General features: G+C 45.6%; 1 protein-coding gene across 2 annotated transcripts in view; it reads right to left on the bottom strand.

The window, feature by feature from the left end:
• The window catches only part of LOC146853999 (glycine N-acyltransferase-like), a 160,245-nt gene that overhangs the window by 49,182 nt on the left and 91,988 nt on the right, over positions 1-19,075 (bottom strand). For both annotated transcript variants that reach the window (XM_085651863.1, XM_085651864.1), the window contains exon 4: positions 11,704-11,830. In XM_085651863.1, coding sequence (XP_085507989.1) covers positions 11,704-11,830 — 127 coding nt within the window. The remainder of the gene's footprint in view (positions 1-11,703; positions 11,831-19,075) is intronic.

The following is a 19,075-nucleotide window of genomic DNA, read 5'->3' as shown; positions in this document are numbered from 1 at the left end:
TCATTTCTACTGAGTCAATTGCTAGCTTGCCCTCTTTTTCTTTTACCCCCACTGCATTTAGCAATGGGTTTTGAACTGTTGCTTGTTCATTCCGATGAAGAAATGGCGTTGGAGCTGCCTGAGTAATTTCTATTCCTCTCCATTCCTCCCTTACCCTTATTTGGTCGGATTTGTTATTCATCGAGTACGGTTTTGCCTCAGGGCTTTGCAGATCGCAGATCGTTGGTGCATCAGTTGTGCCATTGTTCCCAATATTGTTATTGTTTTGCGTCGGTCCTCTGGCACCAACTGTGTCATCGAGGTTTGATTGTTTTTCCTCTATGTCTTCTTCCAATGTTCCTAGTGCATCCATAGATCTGTGTACTTGGATTAAATCAGTGTCAATTGTCTGTTCCTTACCAGTGATATTAGTATCATATGTCGTCCGAGTTTTATTACGTTGTGGAGGTGATGTTACTTGTAATGAGCTGATGGCTGTCATGATAGTCGTATTAGTCGTGCAAGTACTTCTCTTTTTGTCATTGTTAGACCTGGCACCATTGGTCTTGGTCTCCCTTCCATGTTTCTCTGTTGTCTCCTCTGCTTTCGCGAGTGTTAGATGCTCTGGGTGCTGTGCCACTGCCATTCAGTGCCACAGCGCGAATGCTCCCTGTGTAAATATGACATGTGAATTTGTATATCCATGATAGGCTTATTTGGTTTACCTGTTAGTCCCTAGTAGCGTGGCCTGTGTGTGCCCAGGGCTGGTAAACCAAATGCTGCTGGTGGGCCTGCAGCGCTGGTTTGCGCCACCCACAGAAGCAGCTTGTAAAGTGTGTCTCAGACCTCCCACTGCAGAGTCTGTGTGCAGTCCAGAACTGCCATCTTGGCTGTGAAGTGCACCCACTTTCCAGCCCCTGAACATTCTCTTGGTGTCATGTAAGCCACCCCAACGGTAGGGTGCATTGTATGCATAAGGTAGGACATGCCTTGGTGTGTGTAGCATGTCCTGCTAGTGAATTACACCCAATTTCGTTTTTCACTACTGTAAGGCTACCTGTTCTCCATAGGCCAGAATGGGCAGTTTGACTGTTACATTCTATAGTCCTAACTGACCCAAGGAACATGGTAGAAAAACGAATTTAGTATGCCTGAGCTCAGAATATTAAAATATATCTTTTAGTGAAGTTTATTTTTATATTCTGTGTTTGAAAATAACACTTTTAGAAAGTGGGCATTTTCTTGCCTAACCCTTCCAGTGTGCTCTGCTGTTATGTGTATTGGCTGTCTGGTTTTGGAGGGACGGGGCAGGCTGAGTCAGACCTGGGTTGAATAGAGAGATCTGCACTTGGAGTATGGGGACGGGTAGCTCCTTGACCTGAATAGGGCTGTGACTGGCAAATTGAATGCTGGCTCCACCTCCTACTGTGCGCCTGATGGCAGACCCCCTCTTTCTGAAAGGAAGGATGCAGCCTGGTAAACAAAGTGCTCCAGGACTGAGCAGAACTGGTTCTGGCTGAGTTCTGTGACTTGTAGCTTTTGAGAACAAAGACTTTTGGGGTATAAATATCTGTGCTGAAACCCCTACAATTTGTTTTGCTCCTGGACAACAGGACGAACCTCTGTCCGTGTAACTGAAGGAATCTGCAGGAGGCGACTATCCTTGTGCTTGTGTGCTGTTTCTTGGATTGGCCTGCAGTGGTTACCATTGGACTTGGAAGAAGAGGGAAAAAGGACTTTGAGAGAACTTTTATTTATCTTGCTAATTCAATCACCCAAGGGCTAGGAGAGAGCTAGCCTCCTGTTGAAGTCTCAGGCACATCAGATTTCACCACCAGCCTCCTGATTCCTCCCAGCGAGGATTTCTATCTGCAGGTGAGGCTCCTGTGAGTTCCAGGGCCTCTAGTTCTACTACAGAGAAGAGAGTGCTGAAATCGTCGCTAAAGCCCGTTTGCGAGCCGCCGCAGCTGAAAGAATTCCAATAGAAGCCCATGTTCACACCAGTTGCCATAGATGTTTGCTATTTTGCTGTGGAAGATGTTGGATAGGTTGTTGCAGAGTGCTGTGAGGCAGCAATGTTGTTGACAGTTCCTGAGGGCATGGTGAAATACTTAATGATTGAGAAGATCTCTGTAGGAAAATAGGATCTGCTTCTTATGGTTACCCCCACTTTTTGCTAAATGTGATACTGTTTTTGACTAGTCTGACTGAGATCCTTCTAATCAGGCTCCCAGTATATCTGCTTTCTCCCTAAACTGTTATGATATGTACTTAGGTACACTCCAGATTGGATACTGGGGATACCCTTATCAGTCCCTAGTATATGATACCCATGTACCCAGGGCATAGGTACCCCAGAGGCCTCCCATGGGCCTCCCATGGGCTGAAGCATGTATTATGCCACCCATGAGAGGCCATGCAAAATGGAACTACAGGCCTGCCATTGCAGCCTGTGTAAGTTGGTACATGCACCACTTACTTAAGATATAGGTTTACCCTTGCCCCCAGGGTAGCCAAGCTGGTGGCAGAAGACATCGCACTTCGACTTACAACTATTTTCTTTCACATGTTTCAGACCGGCATATTCCCAGCAGCATGAAAGAAGGTGTCTGTGCTTCCCTTGTTCAATAAAGGCCTCCTTGGATCCTTAAAACCCCACCTGCCTACCTTTCCCCGCTAAAATCGTAGAAAACATCATGAACATCCAACTCACAGAGTTCATCCATTCTAACAGCCTCATGGATGTTGCTCAATTTGATTTCCCTAGTTGCCACAGCATGTTATGTTATGGTGTTTTATAAAGCGCGCGATTACCAAGTAGGTGTCCTGGCGCTGTCCACAAATCCTGGTGACTGCCCTTGCCTGGGCTTCCGAGGAGATCAGACAGGCACTCAATCATGGAGACGGAGTGGTCCCTATATCTCTCAGAGGACTTTGACACTGTCAGTCACTGTCTTTTCTTTCCGGACGTGAGCAGTTGATTCCGATCGATGAGCTTGTCTCTCATTCTTATTCACTCCCCTGAGGAGTTCCTCAGGGGTTCTCGCTTAGTCTGACTTTTCAACCTTTACATGACCCCTTTGGCTGACCTTATAAAATCTTTTGGCTCGTCCTTAGCCTCCTATGCAGATGACATTGAACGACGAGCCAGGTGTAAGATCAAAATTCTGCAATTGCATGCAGGCAGTTAACAGTTGGTTGGGCAGGAACTTAAAATTGAGTTATGACAAAACTGAAGTGATTCTCTTTGGAGATCAATCCTCCTTCTAGACCCCGTCCTGCTGGTTACAGAATAAGGGCTCCTTACCTACACCTGTCAGAAAGGCATGCACTCTAGGATTCCTTTTTGATTAAAAACTGTGTTTCACCAACCATGTCAATGCAGTGACATCCTCAGCCTTTCTTATGCTTAGAATGCTAAGAAGGATACTTTCAGACATTCCTGTTCATCTCCAGAAAACTTAAATCTCTTTGTTAGTGATGGCAAAATGACATTACTCCAAAAGCTTTTTCTTTAATGTGCACCCACACATTCTAAATAGGTTGCAACTTTTGCAGAAGGTCGCAGCTAGGCTTCTCTTAAAGATCCCAAAATAACATTCGATATCCAAGTCTATCAGGAAATTGGATTGGCTTCAAGTTAGGCAGAGGTTCACTTTCCAGTCACTTTGCATTGTTTATAAAGTTCTTCAGGGCTCCGGTTCGGAATTCTTACAACACAGACTCAGAAGGCACACCCCAGGCAGGGCTTTACGCTCTACACATGCCAAACTCCTAGTTGTTCATAGATTCAAACGGGCAGTTTTGGGTGGAAGGAGTTCGGGTTGTGTCCCTCGAAATGCTGGAATACACTTCAGATGCACATTAAAAATGTACCAAACAAACTGACCTCTCGGAAACTGCAGAAGACCGGGCTTTTTAACCCTGTTTGGCCTTTCAGTTTCCTACCATCTGTGTCCTTCAATGCCTTGTTAACTAGCACCAAGACACCTCCGGGTATTTGTTGTACTTTAGAATTCCTAATAACAGAACATATCTGCATAAACAGATATGCCCCTTCATGTCAAAGTCGATTCTTAGATAATACAAGTGAACAGGGAAGCCATTTTGAGTACATGTGCTGGACACTGGTAAATATGAGTTTCCCAGCTACATGATGGCTTCACTGAAACCAGAGATGTTTGGTATCAAACATCTCGTATTAATAAACCCACATTGATTCCAGTGATGGATATATTAATACATGCACCTAGAGGGCACCTTAGTGGTACCCTATGAAAACCTACCAACTACCAGTGTACTGGCTGACAGGTGTAGACCAGCCTGCCACCGCTGATAGGTTTCTGACCCCCTGCGGGTGAGAGCCGCGTTCTCTGAGGGAACAAACAATAGCTGTTCCGGCAGGAGATGTTGTCACCTCTTCCAAGCAGAATTACTAAGTGATCAACAATTTCAAGGCAGTAGACTTTAAAAGCCTCTGCCACCTTTGATTTCCAATCCAAGGCTTCCTCAGACAGGAGAGATACCACCCCATGGCCTGGGCCCCACTGGCACCAGGACAGGTGGGAAAACTAGCTTCCAAAAGGTGTGTTACACTGCCAGGCTGGACACACCTCTAGGATGGGCAGCATAAACAGAACACAAAGATAGAAATGCCACCATCATGTGTGTGGTGAAAGAAGGAACACTTGGACAGGGTGATTCCCACTCCCCAAAGGAAGTGGTCATCTAGGGGTGTAGTGACCCCAGAGGTAAGTAGCCCATTAGCTACTACCCCTCATGCCCATTAACGCCACGATTGAGCATTTAGGGGTTCCCCGGATACCAGGGCTTCAGATTCAATGGACCAAAAGAAGAAGTAGACTGAGATGTTTGATGACCCGAGGAACAGAGGAGCACAATTGACTTTGTGCCAGCCCAGCCAGCCTGCCTGCTGCACCCAACCAGTGTGGAGAAACCGATTCATCCTGCCACTGTGCAGACTCCTAGAAACCTAGAGGGCTGCCAGTGCTATGCAAATCACCAGAGAACACCCTTAGAGTAGAGGAGCTTCTCCCCTGCAGCAGCTGGCACCAAAAGAAGCAAGGCTTGGTTTACCGCACTGCCACCTACCAGTAATACATATGCTGCAGCCTCCCAGGAAGAGGTCACCATACTAACACATTTCAGATCCATCCTCCTGCCAAGTGTGGAGATGCCAGGACTGACCAGAGCTGCACAGTACCAATACCTGGGGTACCGGACCCCTTGCAGCAGCCAAGGCTTGTTGTGTCCAATCATGACACCAACGCCGAGGAAAACCCGCCTGCACATTGAGGGACTTCAGAGAAAGTGAGAACCTCACTGAGAGTGGCTCAGCTGTCTTGTTTTCCCCTACCTCCAGAACCAAAGACAAAGACGTGAGCCTCTGAACGCCATCCCCCAACACCTCGAACTGCCTCTGCACCTGCACCCCTCAGCCCGTGTCCGAGGGAGTTGATGGTGACCACAAGGTCCTGCGACCCACAACAGCTGAACCCATCCTTAGGTCTGGCCAAACTGGACTTCCAGTTGCAGTCTGTAGTCGGTGCCTGCAGGCCCCCTCCAACTGTGAGTGACTCCAGCACCGAATCAGATGCCAAAAGACACCACTGCACCTGCGCCCTACAGCCAGAGGAGTGAGCTAATGGTGTCCCTACATACCCGAGCATGTCACGGGTCGATTCCCCCTGAGAGATCCCCTGGACTGGCCTTCCATTCCAAGCTTGCAGCCTCTCTCTAACCAGTCCATTTTCTCTTTGAAGTAAAAGAAGCACCCAACGCTTTAAAACACCTCAGCACCCGGATGCCCCAGAGCCTCCCTAGGTGACCTGTTGGTATGGCCTTGGACTTTGCCTCATACTTACCTTAATTCCAGAAGACCAGTCCCATAAGCCAGTGTCTTGTGCCCAAACGTGATACATGTTTTTCCCCATAGGATAATATTATCACTGCTAAAAATTGCAGTCAACTTTTTAAAACTAAAAATCCATAACTTGAAAAGTACCTGATTCCCATAATCTTCACATCTAAATTCATATAAAAGTATACATGTAAAAAAAAAATTGGGTTTGGATTTCTTTATTGAGTGTTTGTCTCAATTATTGTCTTTGTGTATACAATAACTGCTTAACACTACCCTCTGATATGCCTAACTGCTCGCCCACACTACCACAAAACAGAGCATTTTGGGTGTCATTTGTGCCTCTGAAAACCAGTTGGGGTTTGCTTGGACTCTTTACACAGTGTACCTCATTTGGGTCCACTATTTAAAGAGCCATCTTCTTACAGTGGTCTTTTCACTTTATTACTGTTTAAAATGTTGCACAAATACTTTACACATTGCCTGTAAGTTAAGCCCGACTGCTCTGTGCCAAGCTACCAGAGGGTTTAGCACAGGTTTATTTAGGGTTGGTTTGTGCTTCAACGTGACAAGGATTTTGGTTGCTGTTTGACAACGGCTCATACCCCAGTCAACCAACAACCCAATTTCTTACATTAGTGATCAACAGTCAGGATAGGACTTTTGATTATGCAGTGCCATACAGTTATTGTGTGTACACTACCATCACATAATTAAGACAAATTCAAGTTCAACTTGTACTTGATAAGCTTATTTGTGTTTTTCCAAATTCTTGCTCTGACTGTTGTGTCTGAAACCACACCAGCAGAGTTGGAAGTCGGGCTGGCCAACATGGATGCATACGGTGTGGCCAAGCTGAAGGGGTTTTGCAAGGAGGGGGCTTCCAACTAACAGCACCACAAGGACGGTGGAGCTCCAAAAGGCACTAAGGGCCTGGGCAGAAGCTCATCAGTCAATTCAAGCCACAGAAGAGTATAATGAGATGAAGGACAAGGAGAGGACCTCCCGGAGATGCAGCATTCAGCTGAGGGGGGATAACTTGAGTCCTGAGTTGGAACTCCCTGCCAGAGCAGGGAGCAGTGTGTCTTCCCACAACCTGTCCCCAGAGGAGCTGGCTGAAAGGCAGGCAGAGAGGGAGTTTAAACTCTAGATGGCACAGTTGAGAATTGAAGAGAAGAAACAGGCGATGGTGGATAAGAACATGTTTGAAAGGATTTTATGCCCAACCCTCTTCACGTCCTTCCCAGTATGCCTTAATTTGTTGATTCCGTTAGTCCTCATACTGTTTTGTTTGGAAAAGCTATGACACTACTGAGGAGGTGGGCCCACTCCTCCTCATATGAGAGACTTAGAGGAGAAAAAAATCCTATTGGCTCACAAACTGAGTCTGAAAGAGCCGGACCTCAAGGCAGGCAGGCAGAGTACAGCAGCGAGGGTGGCAGCATTAGTATTGTGCCCTCTGGAGACCAGAGGGTCCATATTCCTAAAGGTCTGGTTCCTGACTTTGTTGTGGGAGGAGACATTGACACGTGTTTTGAAGCGTATAAGGTGGCTTTGCAGATGCATAGGATCTCTGAGGCAGATTGGGTGGTTAGGCTCTGGAAGGGAGGGGAACGCTACTGGTCCTAGACAAGGGAGACAGGATGAGGTACCCCCCCCCCCCACCCCATGATGTAAACCCTAGTCAGAAAGTATAGACTGACCCCTGAAAAGCACAGGCAGAAGCTTAGGGACAGTCAGAAGCTGCCCCAACATTCCTGTGTGGGTTCTGTGAACTCCTTTTGCAAGGCACTGGATCATTTGATGAAGGGCAGTGAAGCAAAGAATTATTAGGGCTCTACAACTGATTGGGAGAGAGATTGTGGCTCAGCACCAAGTTCTATAAGAATGTATCTGGGAGAGACCCAAGAAGGAGGGTTCAGGTTCCCCCCCAGCAGAGTGAGGGGGAGGTCAAAGGAGACAAAGACAGGTCCTGGAATTCGTTAGGAAGAAATAGTTCCCATGCCCGTTCTGAGAAACAGGGAGGCGGTTCTGTTGAGCAGTGGCCCAGGGTGCACCATTTCCAACCGCGCTGCGGGGGGACTCTGTCTGTCCTAAGATGCCACTCACTGGTGCTCCACAAGGGTGGTAATTTGGCTGCAAGGGTACTTAGGCCCAAGGTGCAGGTCACAGACCATGTTATGATCTCCCTCAGCTGGAAGATAGACTTAGAGGGTGAGTGTTTGATCCCTGAAGGAGGGAGCCGTGATTTCCACCAGGTGAAAGTTAATGGAATCCCTGTCACTGCTCTGAGGGGCACTGGGGCTAGTCAGACTATGATAGTGTAAAGGCTTGTTTCTCTAGAGCAGTACACTGACCAGGTGTGTGAGGGAACTCAGAACCATTGGCAGGACTTCTGCCCTATAGCTTTGGTATCCTTGGAGTGGAGTGAGTAAGCGGCCCAGAGGAGGGTCATAGTTAGTCCCAAAATGTCCATAGCCTGAATCCTGGCAAAAGAGTGGCACCTGGTGTCATTAGAACTTAGAGAACCAGCCGCGCAGGGCTCCCTAACAGTTCAGTTTTCTGAGAGTACCACTCCTAAGAAGAGGGCACGGGAGCCCAAATGGATGGGCAGGGTGAGGGAGGACTTACCCCTGTCCCCTGTTCAGCCTCAAGTTGCACATCCTGAGTTGAGTGACCAGTCTCAGGATACCACCCTTTGACTGGTGGAAGGTAGAGCTGAAGCAAGGTGCCTAACACCCAGGGCTGTTGCCCCTCACTCTTAGAAACCTTAGAGGTCAGAAAACCCTGGATGGCCTCGGGTCTGGCTCTTGACATCGACAGCTGTCAGTGGCCTCTGATGGTCGCTGTCCTTATGGGCAGAGATGTCCTTGCATTGGGAACAGAAGTCTGATCCAAGGGGCGGAATAGTCCACATCACTTTGTTGGCCATGGTGGTACTGTTCTGTGAGCAAGTTAAGGTTAGGTGCTTTACAGATATGGTTCACAAGTGAGGAGGATTCCCCATGTGTCAGTCCAGTGGCTCGGGTCAGTATAGACAGAGGGATCCAACTGAGTTCAGGGAGGCGTAGAACTGACAAGTGCCCCTGCATAACAGGGCCTTTGTCCATGTTTTATTGCCTAAACAGAGAAGCCCATTGTGGTATTGATTAGTTTACCCCGACTTGTGGCTCAAGAGGGATCATGTTGGACTTTGCCCTTCTTCAGGGTAATCTCCAAACCTTTTTCCTTCCTCCTCCTCATTTTTGCTGAATTAATTTTGGCTAGCTTTATGAATCTACACACTTTACCACTGCTAACCAGTGCTACGGTGCTTGTGCACTTTGGTATTCACAAACACATTTCACAAGTTGTATCTTTATGACTGCAGAGGAGACCTTCACATATAAAAAGATAGGCTTGTAAAGTGCAAGTTTACCTTTGTGAATTAGGCCCTTTGGGTTCTACATGTGAGGAAGGATCTTCCAGGGCTCAGAAAATCTGGACATTGAGTTCGAGGACCTGGGATTATTGAGCTTGGTATTTGCGGACTCTGCATTTCAAGGCCTGGAGACTCTGGGAACGCTGGAGTAGTCTGGAGCAGTATCCCCTCAGGAGATATACTCGTGACCACTCGTAACGAGGTCTGAGTGTTTTACCTCAGAGTTGACCTTATATATATATTATCTATTAGAATTAAATTGTATTTCTGTCCATAGTATTTGCCTTTTTTGATACAGGTTGTCTGTTATGCAGAGACTGCTGATCCAAACACCTGTGGAGCATAGGGCTAGATGTACAAAGGGAAATGTTTCCGATCGTCGTCGGTGGACCTGTACTGGGGAGAGGACATCCGTTGGAGTAAGTGTGACGAATAGATAAGGATTCCACGACGGTCCTGGGTTTAGCGATTTGCATTGAAATTCGGTAAATACCTTCCTCTATGTAATTCGTAGAAGGCGAATTGGAGATTTTCTGTTCTCATGTTTGCGACACCCCAGTGAGGGTTAAGACCATGATAATTTAAGGGATCTATACCCTGATGAAGGCTGCCTTGACCTTGGGTCATTTGATAAAGGCCGAAACATGTTTGTTCCTGCAGCTGGGATATAGGGTCACTGACCTCCCCTGTATATCCTAATTCTGATTATTTAACCCTGTCGAGGGGAACCAAGAATAAAGGTAACTTTTGATATCCCTTTAGATAGTTTTACTTTCACTTATCTGCACTTTACGATCCCTTCTTGAGGGAGCATATTTCCTCTTCTCCCTTTTTTGTACACTTTCTTCGCTTACCACTATATATAGAAAGGTTTTTTGAGCTCCTTCCAGTGTGTTGGTCTGCACCTGTACGTCAGATGCGGACCTATGATGAAGCATGACACTGCAAAGTGTGTGAAGGCAGTATTGAGAAAATTAACTCTTTTCTATTTTGTTCTGCCTCTTGTTACATGAGTTATAAACAGCTCACAGTGAGACTAGGGAGCAATAATAGATTCCATGATTCTGCTCTGAGCTCACGTTTTCTTTTATTTAGTCCTTCTCTTTAAAACAGAAAATTAAACGTTTTCTTTGTTTTTTAAGAGTATTAAGTGGTCTGTGGAACCACTGCCTGCTGTTAAAAATGTTTTTACAAACATTCACAAAGGGGAAGGGGAGTTCACATATCACTATTAGAAGGCATGCCCTCAACATGCCCCTTCCTAATACCGAATCGCAAATCCAATTTGCGATTCCGTAATAGGTTACCAAATCGCAACCAGGGCTTTGTACATTAAAAACTGCTTTATTGCGATCGCAAACGGCCTGATTCTACAAAGCAGGCCATTTGCAACCTCAAAACAAAATCTGGTCCATAGTCTTGTAAATTGAAATGGATCTTTTCTGTTACTTCTTGGGGGAGTTCTTCTTACAGGATACTCTTGATATTCCCTGAAAACAAATCCGTTCTTCTATTTTTATTTTGTTTCTTAATTGTTTTTAGGAAAGTTAATTTTAATTGGTTGTTTAACTCTAGACACTATAGCAATTTGCTATGCAGCCAATAGGCTTCTGCACCATACACTGTGACTTGTGATTTTTGTAGCAGGTAAGCCAGTAGCCTTTGCCCAAATGAGAAAGGGAATGGGTCTCATGCTTGTTGAATTTCCTAACCTGATTTTTGATTTTGTATAATTGAAGGACCTTCTCCTCCAGACTCATACCTAAACCCTTTCCCCTTGCATTTCATTGAGTAGCCGAGTTGCAGTCAGCTTATGAGATGGGTTTGGTTGAGATCTTGGCTGACTGTAGCCGATGTGACAAGTATAGAGGTAATCAGAGTGATTTGGGTAACTGCGGTAATTCTTGAGCTAATACATTTCGATGGTGGCTGATATCTAGAGATGGCTGCATTTAGAAACCCAAGACCAATGTTGGCTAATGCACCTGCAATAGTGACTTTGTTAACCTTAGGCCAATTACACACCCCCTTCACAACCCCAACCAAATCAAGTGCTCCTCTTCCATATGATGATGGTACCTCATCAAGTATTACATAGAAATAGAGAATGGATGTATGTATACTTCAGCAGAGGTGTTGCCTCCATAGATACCAAACTTTCAAATTTGGTACTTCTCTGCAAAATGCAAAAGTATGTTCTGCAAGTTATCATTATTCAGAGGATTGTGATCTATAACATGGTGTTTTGGCCAAACTAATCAATTGAAGGTGCTAATGTTTCAATCTATGGATATTTAGCTATTGAATTCATAGAGAGTAACCAAGAAAAATCACTATTCAAGGGAACAAGTCAAAACATATTAGTGTTGATCATATCCAATACATTCTACGATATACAGTTCAAACCTTCGACTGCCCCTACCTTCTATCCGGAGGCACTGATTCCAGTTGATGACATTGCTGGTCAGCAGCATCGCCCTGAGGTTCTCCGCATCCGTAGTGAAGATGAAGTAGATGTTTCTGCAGATGTCTGTATCATCCACCATTTCCTAAACAAACATTTGGATAACCATAAATAGCATTTAGAGATGTAAAGGTACAGCGATTACATCTTTTGTTTCCATGTCAACCACTTTGCTGCTGACACTCTCAGCTTTCAGATGTAATGTGTCACCAACACCTATGGGGATGTAGTCACTGACATGTTTTGCACAAACCCTCTCTTGCAGGAACATACAAGGAACAGGTGGTTTGAAATTTTGTGCTTCAGTAACTAATGCAAAAAGAACAAATGATGGACGGAATGTTGATCAATGCAAACATTCACCCCCCAGTCACAGTGACAGGTATGCCCAGACGTGGGTCCCCAGCTCACTATGCCACTGGAGTCAAACTAGTCAAGCTAGTCTGGCTGATGAGGGGTGATTGGGGTGATGAGAGGGCTTGTTTCCAGTCCGGGAAGGACCTGGCAGTTAGGGCTGGACTGTTCCTATGGGAGGAGAGTCAAGACTGATTTGCATAAGACTGGGTCCAAGCTGGAATGGCATGGTGAGCAAAAAAACAATAGGTTCAGATCTCTGCACTGGGGGTGAATGTTTGACATTGTTCACCAGTACGTCCATTAATTGTTCTTTGTGCAAAAGTAACTAATGCCAGTGGCTTCAATTCTGGCTCAACTACGGATGCAACCGTGACTGCTCGACTCCTAGTTTTACCCCCATGCCTGTGCATTACCAGATATTTGCTTCAGTGTTATTTTGACGTTATTTATTCTGGATTTACAGATTTGTTCTAAAGCCATAAAACACGCCAATTACAAAGTGTGTCTGGAAGTGTGGCTGCTTTACAAATTACACACGGTAAAATATGAGCTTCAGAGAAAAGTTTACTTAGCAGTATATTTTGCGGATCAAAACTTAGCTTTGTTACTTAGCACAGGCAAACTTTGCGAACCATTGTAATGTGGGGCATAAAAAGGGGTCAGAGATATGATTGCTGACGAGAGAAAACATTTGGACACACTTTCTAAGCCACATTAGCGTTCAGTGTTTAAACTATCCCTCTTGAAAGCCATAATTACCTATAAAATATTGTAACTTGATGAACTCAAATAAATTCAAACTGAAATGTGTTGAACCTCGTTGGATCAGTATTTTGCACCCTATACCAGAATTATCATAAAAAACAATATGCATTTGAGTTCCTGCAGTAAGTAACCTTTATCGTTAAAGTTAACTAATATCATTTACAATATATATGATAAATGTTTACAATTCATAGTTAAAACTACAAGTATAAAATATTGAAGCTTACTAGTTAATTAACAATAAGGTGCTCCTAGAAGCCAAGCATTTGAAAAAGAAAATTTGAAATGATTAGTTATGACATAGCAGCAAAGATAGGCGGTACATAAAATGCTTATATGTGCAGCAGCTATAGGAGCATATTTACAAGAGGATTGCGCCATCGGAACGACTTTTTACGACGTTCTTGTGGACGCGATGCCTTGCACCATATTTACAAAGTGCTTTTAAGCCACATATTAAATCTGAGGCAGTGCCAAAAGCGAATGCCATGCAAAAGCAGGTGCAATGAGGAGAGCTATTTTTATTTCTCCTTGTTTTTGCTTTTTTTATGTGTGTTGCATGGAAAGACAAAAACACCTTTAGTAATTGTTTATGTGAAGGAAGGTGTCTCTTCCTGCACATAAAAATTCATTCCCTGCAACACAGGAACCCTTGCACTATGATGCAAGGATGTCTGTGTTGGCGCTAGGCAGCTATTTTTAGCTTCAATGTAAGGGAAAACACAGGGGTGTGCTGTAGTGTTGTAAATATGGCGCATCCCTGCGTTTTTTAAATAACGCAGCACAGTGCTGCAAAATTTGCCGCTGCGCAGCGCCATTTCTTTGTAGATATGCCACATAGTTTGCCCACAGTGCAGGTCAATCAAAATAGAAAAGGAGATGAAAGAAACCATAGCAATGTATAAAACAGGCGATATCAAGTATAGCAAAAGCCATCCTGTAGAATAAAACCAAATCAAGAAACAATTAACAGGTGCTGCAACAATCTAAAAAACTGTGGTGACACAAATTGAAGAGTTTCGTGCTTATGTTTGATCACTGTTTAGGCAAAAGGAATATCCATCATAGAGCAGCATTGTAGGTTGGATTGAACCGTTTTAGCATCCTGGATGATGCAACACACTTGATATTCTTTAGGCAACAGCAGAAATCACAGATTATGTACAGTTGATAAAACATGAGCACCAAAGTCTGAGGATGCAGCCATCCCCAACTGAAGCCGGTAATTAGAAACAAAGGAGTTGGGAGAGGCCCATGCTGCAGTGTTACAAATGTCACAAAGGGAGGTCCCCTTAAACATTGCCCACCACAAGTAAACACTCCAAGTTAACTGTCCCTGAAGAGAAGATGGAAGAGAAAGGTGAGCAGCCTCATATGACAAAAAAATAGAACAATTCAGCCACCGAGTCAAAGTGGACGAAGAAACATCCCTAAACATGTATAATGAGCTGATAGGATCACAGGAAACAGGAGACACACCCTTCCCCTTACACCAAGAGTCAAAGTTCTTCCAATGACGACTATAAGACTTCAGGGTGGAAGTGGTATGAGATAACTGGATGCTCTGAGCCACCTAAAGCGAACAACCCTGAGCCAACTAGGTCAAACTTTTAAGTGCCATACCCCCAGCTGGAGGCACAGGGGAGAGGACATGCTGAGTATAGGTACTCGCAGTGGAGACGGGTGAATGGGAAACCTCAAATGAGTACACACTGCCAAAACCTAAAGAAGGGATAACCAGGGTCTCCAGGACTGTTCTGGAATGCCTAGAAGAGCCTCCCTCCAGTCCACCCGAATTCTCCTGAGAACCCTGGAAATCAAGGGAAATGGGGGAAAGGAAACAGGAGCTCCTGGAACCATAGGACGGAGAAAGCATCTGATGTAGCGCTTAAAAGTTTGAAAATTGTAGGGGTGCGTTATATTCACTGTTAGTTGGCACCCGCATATAATCAAATGTGTACTCAGGTATTTTGTGTGCAATGTATTACGAATTGTATAACCTATATCGATTTTAATAGAAGTGTTAGCTATGTACAAGCATCTTATGTATATATTGAAGCAATGCATAGAGTTTAGTCCTTTTTGAACAATGTGATGTTAGAAATGTGTAACTTAGACTTCGTGTCTGTAGACTGTTTAGTTTGACCACACATGAAAGAAAGACGTAAATGTCAATACTGTGATTTAAACCTGCTTGTGTAACCGAAGTAGTGGCCAGAATTCGCATATATCGTTGAGGCGAAAGGCCTGGTATTTTCTTATGTTAGCCAAGGGCAATAGGCCAAAAAGGATTTATTCCAGTAGAGGTTTTAGGCTGTAGTAAATTGCAACTTAAAAGATGTGAAGAATGTCTGCTTTGCATGATCTCACCCCAGGTGCAAGGACAGTTGCTCGTTAGTAGAGAAGCTCTTTGTTCACAAATTGACTTATGTAGTAAAAGCCAGACATGGGAGTGTATTGGAATGTGCCAATCGCAACTCCTAGTGCGGATGGCGTCTGGGACTCAAGGCCAAGCGATGGACGATGGAACTGGACAGCGCTCTGTGGAAATTTACTGAAAGACGACCCCGCAGAAGAGGAGGCGCAAAGGGCGTGTTCTGGGATTTGGGGTTCTGTATTAGGGACAGCGCCCCGAGGGTGGAGGCAGATCAGAGCAGCCCAGAGCAGAGGAAGGCTAGGCGAAGGGATAGAGGGGGCAACTTAGACCAAGCTCTCTAAGTGAAGACTTCTTATGAAGTTTCACTCTGACACCTTTTATTCGATGAGGGTCTCAAGGGATTGCTAAGTAGGGATGTCATCTAGTGCAGAGTAGGGACAGAGATGGTATGGTTCAGTGTCCCTAGTGTCGACATTTGCTTGGTGGTGTTCTACCTCATGCTTTTAGAGATTGTACTTTTAGTTATTTTTAGCCGTATGCGGATTCTCCGTAGAGTAGCTTTTGTGTTAGTGCCTATGTACTTGTTGTGCCTCGTACTGAGGACTTTGTATCTGCAAATCTTTATGCTGATAATAAAAACCAGAGAGCCAAGAGATTAAGTCTCGAGTCCTTGATTATGGCAGTTTGTGGACAGTAATTTTGATAATTGTGTCTTTCCCTCCACGCTATTGGGCAAGTAAAAAGTTCCATCTGACCAGAGTGGGTTCCAGTAGATAATTGCGAGATATTAAAATGGGCCGGAGCAGTTGGTAGCAAACGAGGATGGTTTCTTACTGATAGCGAGGGAAGTTTAGATAAGGATAAGTGACCCTTGAGGCCCAAGAGACGATAAGTGATGCTGAATCATCAGATGGCGAGCAGCAGACGGCAGCAGATGAGCATCGACGGCGAGTAGCAGCGCGGCAGAAAGCAGCAGTTCCAGGAGTGAGTATGAACAAAATGAGATGTTGTAGATTGCGGTGTTGATTTGTTGTGTGATGTCTTGCGGAGTTGTTGTGTATGTCGTGTGATTGTGAGATCAGGCTGTGAGCGCGCGCAGCCCGGGAATTGTGGTGTAGAAGACACCTGAGATAGATTTTGTTGACCACCCAAAGGAGATCGTGAGGTACCATCGATCACCTGGACCGAGATAGGGGGAGCGAATGCGTGTGTGTATGGCAACTTAATGCTGGTCGTGGGTTGTGGTGTGCAGATCGGAGTGTTAGTAACCTATCAGAGGCGAGTTGTCTGGCCGGACGGGGGCAGACGGGCGCCAATCGAGGTCAACAAGGTCGAGAGACTGTGGACGAACAGTCAGAGGCTGTGGACGGACAGCCAGAGAAGTAACTTAATTGGTTATTTCAGTGTGTGAATGGGACGTGAGTAAGCGTGAAACGAGTTTTGGAGAAGGGAACTGCTGCGAGCGAAGGAAGGTGACGTCAGAGAGTGTCGCGCTGTGATAGGCCGGTTGGTGTGAGTCGCGCTGTTATTGGAGGATTCGAGAACAAGAAGTAAATAGAGCGCGAGATCGAATTTGCTCATTATGAAGTGCCTTAGGGCTTTGCGAGAGTTGTGTAGAGGCGATAAGCATGTGGTTGTTCGTGGGGGAGAAGAAGCCCCTCCCGAGGATACCCCGGCACATTACATGGCACAGAATGTGGGGTTACATACTATAGTTTGGATCGAGAATTGGCACAAGGTTACACAAGGCGAAGGGGAACTAGCATTCCCGAGGTATGGCTCATTTAGACTAGCAGTGCTGTACCAACTGAAGACGGTGATGGGGTCCTTAAAACCCTTGCCAAGACCAGCACAGTTTGAAGCATTACATGCGTGGATTAGAGCAGCGCATGATAAGGAAAAGGGAAGAAGTCAGGAGAGGATGAGGAAGTCGATTAGGGCATTTCAGGATGCCAAGTGGGACGCAGCGGAGAAAAGATGGAGAGTGCAGACAATTGAGGAAGCGAAACTGTATCCCGCGCTAATGGAGGAGACTGGGATAAGGCATGGGAAAGCACAGAAAGAGGAAGATAGTGATTCCGATGATGGGGTATTGCAAAGATTGCTAGACGAGAGACCACCCCCTTATAATCCAGATGAAGCGGATGATAGGTGGGGTGAGAGGGGAGACTCTAGGAGGGTAACAATCCAGCCTGAGACCCGAGTGGAAGGGTTGGTTTCGTTTGAAACTGCGAGTTCACAGGGTCAGTCTGAGTCTAGTGGGAGGATTGAAAGAGAGATGAGGTTACCGGATGCCTTGAGGGTACCGGTCACCATTGGACCGATTGTGTCAATATACAGTCCGGAACCAGAGGAAAGAGAGAGGTCTGAACGAGGGACAGAAAGAACGAGGAGAGAAAGCGGGGAAAGTGAGTTGGAAGGGGCAACGGCCCGACCTCCAAGCCCTGTACAATGGAGTACACCATTAGCAGCGGTGTCAGACACATCTAGGGGCGAAGAGGACGAGAGACCGGTGAGGCCGAGGACACTGATGGAGTCGAGATCAGATTCAGGGTCATGGGTACCGCCAAAGAAGCAAATGAGCTGGAATATGGGCCGAGCGGGGACAACCCCAGTTGCCTTTACGAGCCATTCTGCTCCCATAGAACCACCAGAAGAAAGGAGAGAGCAGGAACCGGAATGCGAGTATGATGAGGGACGTGGAGCAAGTTGTCAGGTGTTGAAAGGGGCCTTGAAGGCAGGAATGATAGATGTAGTAAGACTTAAAGCAGAGGCGGATGAAATAATATATGGGAATCTACCTCTTGAGAGAGTAGTGACATATACTCCAGATGAATTGCTTTTTGTAGCAAAAGATGTGACTCGTAAAGCACGAGAGGCACATGAGAAACTGGCGGGTTTGGCTAGAGAATATGGGGTGGATCTGTCCAAGACTAGAGCATTACAAGGGAACCATAGGATGCATTGTACTGAGCGGGAATTGGAAGAGAAAAGAGTTGTTGGTCTAAGGTCACATACTAAGGAACTGATTGTAGCTATGAGAATATGGCTGATGCTTGACAAATGGCAAGAGAAATGGGCTAGGAAAAAGAATTCTAGGGGAGCGAAGGGAGGGAGCTCTGAAGGGGATTTGCAGGAGGTAAAGATCCTTCCCTTGAGAGAGGTGGCGAATGGAGGATATGTGCATGTACCATGGAGCAGGGGGGATTTGGCATCATTTACGAATGATTTTCCCAGGCTCAGGGAGAAGCCTGCAGAGTGGTACAAGCAAGTTGAGCGTTTTGTTAAAATTTCGAAGGTGTTGTGGATAGATCTGAACACCTTATTCGATATCGTGGTTCCGGGAGATCTGTGGAACGCATGTAAAATTGCTGTTGATTGGCCGGACTATGAGCCTGATAGGAACATAGTTACAAATGGTCCGTCGCCCGTGGTAATGAGGCTGTACGATAAGGTAATTACCTGGTTGAAATCGAAGGTTTCACCCCAAGACATCGATTGGGTGAAGATAGATAGGACAGTGCAGGAGCCAAAGGAGACAGTACATGAATTTTATGAGAGACTTTTGAAGGCTTTTAAGCAGTACAGTGGCCTAGATGAGCTGGAAACGAAGGACATTGGACAGTTTGTGTCTAAGTTCGTGCTGGGTTTGAAGCCCGAGGTTAGTCTCATGATACAGCAGCATTTGATTTGTTGGCAGAATAAGCCTGTAGATGAGATCTTGCGGTACGCCAGGTACTGCACGGATGAGATTGAGTCCAAGCACAAGAAGATGAAGGATAACCTATTGCTCATTCAGATGCAAGCTGCTCAGGGACCGCCGAATGGGGG

Source organism: Triturus cristatus, chromosome 4_1, assembly GCF_964204655.1.
Source record: "Triturus cristatus chromosome 4_1, aTriCri1.1, whole genome shotgun sequence".
Lineage (NCBI taxonomy): Eukaryota > Metazoa > Chordata > Amphibia > Caudata > Salamandridae > Triturus > Triturus cristatus.
Note: the sequence above shows the minus strand (reverse complement) of the source record. Positions and strands in the feature narration are given on the sequence as shown.